The sequence below is a fragment of the Eleutherodactylus coqui genome, chromosome 10 (genome assembly GCF_035609145.1).
Source record: "Eleutherodactylus coqui strain aEleCoq1 chromosome 10, aEleCoq1.hap1, whole genome shotgun sequence".
Lineage (NCBI taxonomy): Eukaryota > Metazoa > Chordata > Amphibia > Anura > Eleutherodactylidae > Eleutherodactylus > Eleutherodactylus coqui.
In genome coordinates, this window is record NC_089846.1 from 98,512,737 (window position 1) to 98,523,798 (window position 11,062).

The 11,062-nt window shown below is 49.6% G+C and overlaps 1 protein-coding gene across 2 annotated transcripts in view; it reads left to right on the forward strand.

Annotated features, from left to right (window-relative positions):
- The window catches only part of VWA7 (von Willebrand factor A domain containing 7), a 28,145-nt gene extending 18,227 nt beyond the window's left edge, over positions 1–9,918 (forward strand). For both annotated transcript variants that reach the window (XM_066581608.1, XM_066581607.1), the window contains exons 16-17: positions 567–738; positions 4,022–9,918. In XM_066581608.1, the coding sequence (XP_066437705.1) occupies positions 567–738; positions 4,022–4,471 (622 nt within the window). In that variant the 3' untranslated portion in view covers positions 4,472–9,918. The remainder of the gene's footprint in view (positions 1–566; positions 739–4,021) is intronic.
- Positions 9,919–11,062: the final 1,144 nt, after the last annotated feature.

Consider the following 11,062-nt stretch of genomic DNA (forward strand, 5'->3'; position numbering starts at 1 on the left):
TGTAAGTAATATGAAGGGTCTTCTCTGGTACCAGGGTTAGTCTGACCCACTGAAGACCCTCCGGGCAGCCCAGGGTCTGGCATCATGATGGGCCCCAGAGAGCCAACAGAAGGTGGGCCCCTGTGGAGGTGGTTCTGGAGGCGATCGCTCATCGCGGTCTGTTACTTATGGGGTGATTCATAAATAACGGATGAGACCTTATGGATGATGTGTCCTGCATGCAACATGAAGTAGACGTGAGCGCTACAGATGGCGGGCGCCACTCAGAATTGTCCAAAGTCCCTTCAGGTCAGTAATGGATTCCTTAGTGTGCGGGCACCCGCCCATAATTGCTATAGATGAGCTGCTTCTTCTTCCTGGACGTTATTAGTGGCCATTAAAGGGGCTTCTCCTGGTGAAAAATGCTGAATACGTGGCGCAGGGGCCACAGCTTCTCCAGCACAGGGGCCACACTCAGGCCCTGACTCTCATCCTCCTCTGCCTCTCCTCTCCTTGTAGGCCTTTTTCCTACGTCTTGCCATCCTCAGTCTCCGCACCTTCACACTTCTGACCTCTTCTTCCTGCAGGATACAGATGGCGCCCGGGGGGACAACAGTCAGGACTGTGGAGTTCAGAGTTCCTGATGGCACTGATCACAATACCATTGTCACCGTGATGGTGAAGGCCGACACGTGTGACAGTGACCTCCATCCTCCGTGCTTCACCCACCTCTCATTAATAGTCATTGGGGACAATCAGGTAGGTGATACTTGCTACAGATGATGTTATGGTGGAATTCCACTAATCTGCCATGTCCGCCCGCATAAAGCCGGATTGTCAGTTTCCTGCTGCCCCAGAGCTGAGAGGGGCTGTACAAGATTATAAAGCATGATGGCTTTCTTCCATAAATAGCGCCTCATCTGTGCACAGCTTGTGCCTGATATTACAACTCGGTCTCATTCATTTCAATGGAGTTGCAATACCAGATATGACCTGTGAGCCGGTGAGGTGCTGTTTATGGAAGAAAGCTGCCATGTTTCTCTAATCCTGTAGAACCCCCATAATTTAGATTTGAGTTAGATTCTGGCCACGTGCTACCCCCATAGGATTCCCCTTGTTATACGCCATCTTCTTCCACTGGATTTGTCCTATTACTGCTACCACCTACAGACTAATAAATCTGACACTACAGGTATAACTCCGTGTGGCTGAAACTGTTCCTCCGACGCTGCAGGCGCAACATAAAACTTTGGGACCCCAGTGGAAATGCTGAACCTGATATATATGTATATATATATATATATATACACTCCCCACTCCTCATATATGCTGCTGTATGTACAACACCTCCGACATGCCATGTACAATGGCCAGAAGTTCTATCGGCGTTCTATATATCAGATGTGTAAATAAAAGCTAAATCTTCTCTATCCCTAGCATTAGTATAATGAGGAAACGAAAACGACGTGCTGTAGTTCATGCATTTTGCCAGCAGGTGGTGCTGTCAGACTGTACATAACAGGGTAGCAGCACATGAAGTGCTGCTCAGGGATCAACGCCTGCAGTGTCATCTGGAATTCATGTTGGCCCTGTGAGTGACTGTCATAGCGGCCATGACCGACCAGCAGTGAGATGTGATATTAAATGACCTCATGGTGAGCGATCGGCCCCAATGTCACCTCCACTCGAGGATGTGCTCTGCTGGAGCTGTGGGGCCCTGTTGTCTTAAGAGCTCGTTATTGTGTCAGAGGCTCTGATACTCTGCGGGGCGACTCTAATAAGCTTTCCAATACTAGAATTAATTTGCTACTGCAAAATAGGGCTCTATTGTTAGCCTTCCCATTGGGCCCTCTTCTGTCATCCTATGGGGCCCCATTGTTAGCCTTCCCATTGGGCCCTCTTCTGTCATCCTATGGGGCCCCATCGTTAGCCTTCCCATTGGGCCCTCTTCTATCGTCCTATGGGGCCCCATTGTTAGCCTGTCCATGGGGCCCCCTTCTGTCATCCTATGGGGACTTATTGTTAGCCTGCCCATGGGGCCCCCTTCTGTCATTCTATGGGACCCCATTGTTAGCCTTCCCATTGGGCCCCCGTCTGTCATCCTATGGGGCCCCATTGTTAGCCTGCCCATGGGGCCCCCTCTGTCATTGTATGGAGCCCCATTGTTAGCCTTCCCATGGGTCCCCTTCTGTCATTCTATGGGGCTTTTTACTAAGCCTTCCTATGGGGACCCTTTCTGTCATCCTATGGGCCCCATTGTTAGCCTGCCCATGGGGCCCCTTCTGTTATCCTATGGGGCCTCATTGTTAGCCTGCCCATGGGGCCCCGTTCTGTCATCCTATGGGGCCTCATTGTTAGCTTGCCCATGGGGCCCCCTTCTATCATTCTATGGGGCCCCATTGTTAGCCTGCCCATGGGGCCCCCTTCTATCATCCTATGGGGCCCCATTGTTAGAAGGGGCCCCATGGGCTGGCTAACAATGAGGCTCCATAGGATGACAGAAGGGGCCTCATGGGCAGGCTGTTATCCTATGGGGCCTCATTGTTAGCCTGCCCATGGGGCTCCCTTCTGTCATCCTATGGGGCCCCATTCTTAGTCTGTCCATGGGGCCCCCTTCTGTCATTGTATGGGGCCTTTTAGTTAGCCTTTCCATGGTGCCACCCTCTGTCATTCTATGGGGCCGCATTGTCAGCCTTACCATTGGGCCCCCTTCTGTCATTCTATGGGGCCTTTTAGTTAGCCTTCCCAATGGCGGCCCCCTTCTGTCATTGTATGGGGCCCCATTGTTAGCCTTCCCATGGGTCCCCTTCTGTCATTCTATGGGGCTTTTTAGTAAGCCTTCCCATGGGGAGCCTTTCTGTCATCCTATAGGGACGCTTTCAGTCATCCTATGGGCCCCATTGTAAGCCTTCCTATGGGGACCCTTTCTGTCATCCTATGGGGCCCCATTGTTAGCCTGCCCATGGGGCCCCTTCTGTCATCCTATGGGGCCTCATTGTTAGCCTGCCCATGAGGCCCCCTTCTGTCATTCTATGGGGCCCCATTGTTAGCCTTCCCATTGGGCCCCCTTCTGTCATCCTAGGGGGCCCCATTGTCAGCCTTCCCATTGGGCCCCCTTTAGTCATTCAATGGGGCCTTTTAGTTAGTCTTCCCAATGGCGGCCCCCTTCTGTCATTCTATGGGGCCTTTTAGTTAGCCTTCCCAATGGCGGCCCCTTCTGTCATTGTATGGGGTCCCATTGTTAGCCTTTCCACTGTGCCACCTTCTGTCATCCTATGGGGCCCCATTGTTAGCCTGCCCATAGGGCCCCCTTCTGTCATTCTATGGGCCCCCATTGCTAGCCTTCCCATTGGGCCCCTTCCTGTCATCCTATGGGGCCCCATTGTTAGCCTGCCCATGGGTCCCCTTCTGTTATCCTATGGGGCCTCATTGTTAGCCTGCCCATGAGGCCCCCTTCTGGCATCCTATGGGGCCCCATTGTTAGCCTGCCCATAGGGCCCCCTTTTGTCATTCTACGTGCCCCCATTGCTAGCCTTCCCATTGGGCCCTCTTTTGCCATTCTATGGGGCCCCATTGTTAGCCTTTCCATGGGACCACCCTCTTTCATTCCATGAGGCCCATTGTCAGCCTTTCCATTGGGCCCCCTTTTGTCATTTTATGGGGCCTTTTAGTTAGCCTTCCCAACAGCGGCCCCCTTCCGTCATGCTATGGGGCCCCATTGTTAGCCTTTCCACTGTGCCACCTTCTGTCATCCTATGGGGCCCCATTGTTAGCCTTCCCATGGGTCCCCTTCTGTCATTCTATGGGGCCTCTTAGTAAGCCTTCCCATGGGGACCCTTTCTGTCATCCTATGGGCCCCATTGTTAGCCTTTCCATGGGACCCCTTCGGTCATCATATGCTCCCCATTGTTAGCCTTCTCATGAGGTTCTCTTCTGTCATCATGAGGCCCCATTGTAAGCCTTTTCTGTGGGGCCCCAAAACTACTTATTGGGTCTTGTGTATTCTCTATTATGTCTCATCCGATGTCTTTCCTATTTGCAGACCGCTTCTGCTCCACCTCCTGTTTGCCCGCAGCCGTCATATCTGCAGTCCTGCCCGCAGTCCTTGGATCACGGTCGCTGTGAGGATCACCAGTGGAGCTCCGTTCTCTTAGTTACAGACATTCATGGGGTTAAATTCATCCGTGTTGTGAATGGCTCCGGGACTGCGGCTCTTTATTCTGATGCAGGAAATGATGGGGTTAAGTACACGTCCACCTGCTGCCATCTCCGAGCTGAACTAGTGATGACCAATCGCCAGGACACGTCGTGGAGCTGCTCTCTCACTGCCCAGATCACAGCCGCAGCAACAGAACATCAGCTCCACTATTTACTGGTTATACTGTTTCTACTGATCCTGGCCGTCGGCGCAGGGATCTGCTACATCCAGAAGAAATGGAGGCGTCAGACGGAGACAGATTATGGCGGCCCCAAGGACTGTGAGAAAGACTAATGTAAAGTGACGGAAAACCTCCGGTGCCAAGAAATCCTCGGCGCTAGGTGTGAGAGGCACAAATGGTCAGATACATGGGGAGCGTAGAAAGGCGGATCTCCGCACTTCTCCGCCATTCTCACTTACCTCATATATCTGTTTTCCTAACACAGAGCTCCAAACCCCCTGCACAGAGGGAAATGATAACATTCTGACCTCCTGCAGCCACTACTAGGGGGCACTCATACATTATGTATAGTGAGAGATCTGTCAGTCTAGGTCATCCGGGAGGGGATAGTCTGGTAAGACTCCGCCCCCTTGACTCCAGACCCCGATCTGAGGTGATTTTTCACAGTACTTGGCTTCTGAAACCCCGCAGCACTTCAGATTAAAAATACACGACTGCTTTCAGCGTTCATGATGCCCGTCACTCAGACAGCGCAAATCTGGTGGCGCGTTCTCTCTAAAGGGACAATCAAGGTAAAACTGCTCTGCTGTGTAATGTCTGGACATAACCGCGCAGAAGAAGTCGCTCTGATCTGGTAGGACTGATGGCCGCACTTCCTGTTTAGCACAATTAGTCTTCCGGCCTCCGACGCTTTGTTTTGCTCCGAGTTGATGAGTGGATGTAAGAAAAGGTAAAATATAGATGGGGAGTTGGAAGATCTGGCAGTCCTGTGGACGGTGGGGGTAGTAGTTGTAGTTGTGTAGAGGTTTTCCTATAATTAGCTTTAGTTCTATAAAATTACCTGGTGTTTCTATTCAACTCCCTTTCTAAGATCTCTGCTTGCTGTTAAAGCATAAGAACATGGCCATCTACATCCAGAGGTGGAAACTGGATCTAATCACAGCAACTTCTCAGCTGTAAGAAGTACAAGCCTGTAGTCACTCACTGACAGCAAGCAGAGATCTTAGAAAGTCGTGAGAAATAGAAACACAGCGGGGCATTGTGAAATGCCTTCTCTGACTTTATGCCGCCTGTTAGTCGGCTTAGTGCAGTGCACCAAAATGTGACGAGGGGGTTTGTGGCTTGTGGTGAGTGTGGCGGTGGCTCCGCGGTTCCCCTCGTGATGGCAGCAACTGACAGAACATAAATTGTTACCTTTGCATGGCATAAATCTCTAATTTAGCTACCCGTTGGTTGGGCAGGGTACGGTGGTAAAACATTAATTGTTCGTGATGCCAGCCCCTAGTCAGGCCTGAAGCTGCTACGAGCAAAAATTAAAAAATAAGAAAACATAAAATGGGGGAGGTAGTCCGTGTAGTCCTCAGTGCAGATGGTGGGTGGTGAGAAGGGACTCCAGGAGTCGGGTTATCAGTTGAGCAAATAATTTATTTCTTGAGATGTCAGCAAAAAGTTAAATTCATACAACGCGGTTGTTTCTTCCTTCTGTAAGCAGATACAGGCGCTACCTCTGTGTTTCTCATCTTGAGGTTAGTAATTACATGCAACATTCCCGTATTGTCTCACTTTGCTTGGGTCGGCACAGGAACCACATCTGTACTCCTTACTTCATGACTCCACGGGTAAATACAGGAGAACACATCTGTACTTCCTACTTTATACTTCTGCAGCGTCCGAGGAGCGGGCCCACAGCCGAGGAGTCAGCGGGGTAGAGAAAGACCTTGTCATGGGGCTCTACCATCTCCTTCCCTGGGGGTAGCTCAGGACCTGACCACTTTACTGCTTCGGGAGATCAAGGGGATAGTAATCGGAGGTTACCTATAGTCCAATTGTCACTCGTGACGCCACTGTTCCGTCCTCTGCAGCAGATCTCTCAGATGTAATAAAGTAGTCCACACACAGGATATTTTCGGAACGAGAACCGGGAACGGTCGATTCTGTTCGTTTACTTCAACGCATGAACTTATGTGCAAATAAAAGGAGCCAAAAATGCAATACCTGATAAAGGGCAGAGCAGGCACAATCGCCATAAGACCGGCACAATGGCCGTAGGGTAGGCACAATGGCCGTAGACCCTAACAATATGCAGCAAGCCAGACTATAAACCGGAGGAGCTAAATTGTTCACTGCAGACTTATATGCAGCCACCCACTCAACCCAGCCCAGATTGTGGAGGAGCGACCACAGACAACCTAATCTACAATGTGAACGATACCACGAGCCAGCCAATAGATGGGTGCGTCCCGCAATACAGGATTACAATTCGCACTGACATGCCGGTCGTATGGCGATTGTGCCTGTTTAGCGGCAATTTTGTCAGGTATTGCATTTTTGGCTCTTTTCTAGTGACATATGTTTTTGTGTTCGCCCTCACCGCTGTGGTTTTTATGTGCAAATAAAACAGTTTTTGTACAGTAGCCAATTATCGTGGTGCAGCAGGGAGGATTTTCAGGGTATTTGTATAATCCGCAGTCTAAATTATCTGCGAGATTTCTCTCCCGACACACTCTCTCTCCTGTCATACACTCAATGTTCCTCTCGCAGTAGCGATTTTCCATTTCTCCGAATGCATGCGTACCGCTGCTGCAAACCCACGCGTTTCCATTATGTCCGGGCTTTCACTCTCTCGACACATGGAAGTCATAAGTAGTCTCTCTGTAGGGCTAGGGCCTGGCAGGAACAGCAGACCACCTCTCTGACTCCTCCATGTCTCTGGCATTCGCTAACTCTCACAGACTCTCGCCGACTGCACTCCCTTTCATTGTATTCAGCAAACACATATATCCAATCACATCACATGGCACTTACAAAACGATACATTTTCAGACAGGACAGAATATACCAGATATTAACCCATTCAGTCCTGCAGCCATGCAATACATAAATCAAATCTGCTCTTGTCCTCTCTTCTTGCTGGTCTCTTTACTCTCAACTCCAACTGCCACTGCTCCTGTCAGGAATTATCTAACCAACCTGTACAGATTGCTGCTTCACCAATCACGGGTAACCTCTCACTGCGCTGCCAGCCAATCAGGCAGATTATTTAGTTGGTAACTGACATGAAATGAACAATGTTAAAGACATACACACCTTTCAAATAAAAGTGACCACAAAGCCTATTTGTAGTGCCTAACTCTGGGCCACTACAACTCCCCCCTTCTTTGACATAAACCGCCCTCGGTACTCATCTGTATGCATGGGTGGAAATAAGAAGGGCAAACAAGTAGGGAAGATATAGACAGTGTATAACCCCAGCGATTGGACATGTACTGCTTTCCCTAATAAAGGGACTCTCACTCAGTAAGGGAGATAAGGGGCTGTCTTGTCTTCACAAGCTGGAGGTATTGCTATCTGTCAGGTCGCTACTCCCCCCCCCCCCCCCCTTGGTTGACTATCAACCCGCTCTGGCACACTGTTACGGAGTCTCGCTTCTGATGTCCAGTAAAATATATGACAGCGTGCATAAAATAAAGGCAGCCAACCTTTTTATTAATTTTTGCTGAGCCAGGCGGAACCTTGGATCTATAACAAGCTATGGGGCCCATACATAAACTTCTCCCCACAGACACAAAGACATATGACATGCTGGGAATAACGCCTGAAAGAGATGCTAAGAAGGGGAAGGAGCAGAGACGACATCGCTCACTTCCCGACCTAGGGAAGGCAAATACTTCATCCCAGATCTTCAAGGAATTTTGGGGCAATGGGTCAGGGCAGAACGCTGGATCCCATGCATAACACTTGTTCCACCCCTATGACTATTTGTTTAAGAAAAGGGGGACCTACACAAACACATTTCTTAACTTGTCATCACATATGCCTTTATTTTCCACTTCCTCCTCCAGCACAATACTTAAACTAAACCTTCGTCATGACAATGGCACGAAGTACAATCTTATCACATTCCTAATAATCAGGTGCAAGACGCTTCCTGGTAAACATGCAGCCTTTAGTGATGGTAACATGGTTCCTCCTTGCTTTATCCCTGGGTGCAGCTCAAGGCACACAGACCATATAATTAGGTTCTGCACCAGGCTGTAATAATAAAGTCAATACACTTGGTAACCTCCTCAAAGGGGAGTCCATGAAAGTCCTTGCTGCGTACATCAGCGCAGAGGTGATTAAATACCTCTAGATTACTAGAAGGGATTGTCACCAACAATTAATATTTTGCCACCATACTCTGCTTGACCAAGTAGCTGAATTGGAGATTTACGCCATACAAAGATGAAATCGTTATACATTGTTGGTCGCTGCCATTGGCAAGGGAAACCGCAGAGCCACCCCCGCCTTTACCACAAAATCCCTCCGCCATCCTGGTGCTTACCACATTAGTTTACGACAAAAATTGCTATTTTTTGCACACAATTTGAGTGTTCTTCTGTGGAAAAAAGGTGTGGCCTATTTGTTGCACGAGTCACCAAAAGTGTGCAAAATACACAGTAAATGTGGAGCAAAGCAGTTTTCTGGCATATAAAAGCTAAAATTTTGCCAGGCCCTGCTACTTTTTCAAGGAGTGGGCGGATCTTAATGTTAGGGGGCGTGGCCATGCAAGTCTGTTACATTTAGTATAATATATGCCAGAATCTGTAATATCAAACTAGAAACCTACAGCTCCTCGTTGGTGTAGATTTCCATTTGGTGCAGGGAGGTGCCGCCACACAAGACACACTTATTTAACGGGGTATTACGGGACTGTCAGGTCATCAATAGATGAAAAAAATCTGGTATTTTGGCGCATCTCTCCAATGGAAGTCATGAAACAATAGGATGAAATATCCAACTTTTATTTTGTGAATTAAAAGCCAGCAAAAGATACGTGTTTCGGGGTGAACCCCTTCATCAATCAAGCTGGGAAGTACATCATACTTAGGACTGCAGAAGTATGGACCAAAAGTGCTGGTGCCACTGAGAGCGGAGGGGACCGGGGCTGTCACACCAGGAGAAGCAGAAGTGGCCACCCCGAAACGCGTATTGTTGGCTTTTAACTCACAAAATAAAAGTGAGGTTATATATTTCATCCTATTGTCTCACGACTTTTATTGGAGAGTTGCGTCAAGGTACCAAAATTTTTTTTTCCACATATCTAGTCTGCCCAACATTAGCAGACCTACCTGGGTGGCAGGTCCTCCACCACATACATTCTGTAACCCTCCTCAAGGCTGTTTGATCCCTGGTCATACACCTGACACTCAAGCCTTTGACACTTCTTGGGTTTCCTCAACCCCCTTCCTTACCCCCCTATCAATAGATGGTGGGCGAAGACCTGCCACTTGGATCCCCACCGATCAGCTGATTTCCAGGATCGCTGTCACTGCGGTCAGCACAGGAAGCAGATCATACTGCAGCAGCATGGGTTGGTATTGCATTCAGCAGGATCTGCACCTGCATTAAATAAAGTCCTGGAATATCCCTTTAAGAGGCTCGCCGGGCGCAGAGTTTATTTATACCGCTATATGAAATCCCAGTAAATCTGCCCCGCTGTACGTTTTGGCATGCGGACTGCGGCTGTTCTGTGTACATACACGATTGTCACAAGGTGTTTGTAATAAAATGTACTGATCCCCCCGTATACTGTCTGCTGCGTCACCTCTTTATATCCACTCCAACAATCAGCACCAGCGACCAGATATAGGGCTCATGTCCACGGGCAGGTTTGAATTTCGGAATCCGCGTGGTGTACCCGCGCAGATGATCCGCAGTTCAAGCTGCCCATAAACAATCATGGGCGCCCGCAGCTTAATTAAAGCATGCGGATTTGTTTTACAGCCCTTCTGGTCCGGAAAACTAATCGCAGCATGCTCTATTTTGCCGCAGATCGTGCAGGGACGGTTTCCATTAAAGTCAATGGAAGCCGTCCGATCTGTGGCACACCTGCAACTGCCACTACAGGCGTGCCGCAGATCCCTGGAGAAAGCAGAAAATAAAGGAGGAGAAGATGGACGACCCGCACGTCCACGCAGAGGATCCGGAATGTTAAGTAATGTCCTCAGACAGGGTTAGTTTCCGCGGCGAGGCTCCAGCCCACAGAGTCAGACACGCCCGTGGACATGAGGCCATACTCATAGCAGGTAAGGAACAGTAGGTCCCATACAGCAGAGCTGTAGGTGAAGGACAAAGACATGGTGCGAGCCAGCGTTGAGTGAAAATTACGGTCTGGATGTATACCGGGATGGCGGAGAGGTTGGAGGGAGGTTGGACATTCTTCCGCTTCGGGTCCTGGGTTATGAAGAAGTCTGCAGTAAGGCTACACGGTGGCTATGGCTGCACACGTATCACATGGTCAAAGTTTGCAATACTGAAACGCTCTGTCACTTAAAGGGGTTGTCCCGCGCCGAAACGTTTTTTTTTTTTTTTCAACAGCCCCCCCTTTCGGCGCGAGACAAACCCGATGCAGGGACTTTAAAAAAAAAACGCACAGCGCTTACCTGAATCCCCGCGCTCCGGTGACTTCTTACTTACCCAGTGAAGATGGCTGCCGGGATCTTCTCCCTCGGTGGACCGCAGGGCTTCTGTGCGGTCCATTGCCGATTCCAGCCTCCTGATTGGCTGGAATCGGCACGTGACGGGGCGGAGCTACACGGAGCCGCTCTCCGGCACGAGCGGCCCCATTGAGAAAAGAAGAAGACCGGACTGCGCAAGCGCGTCTAATCCGGCGATTAGACGCTGAAAATTAGACGGCACCATGGAGACGAGGACGCTAGCAA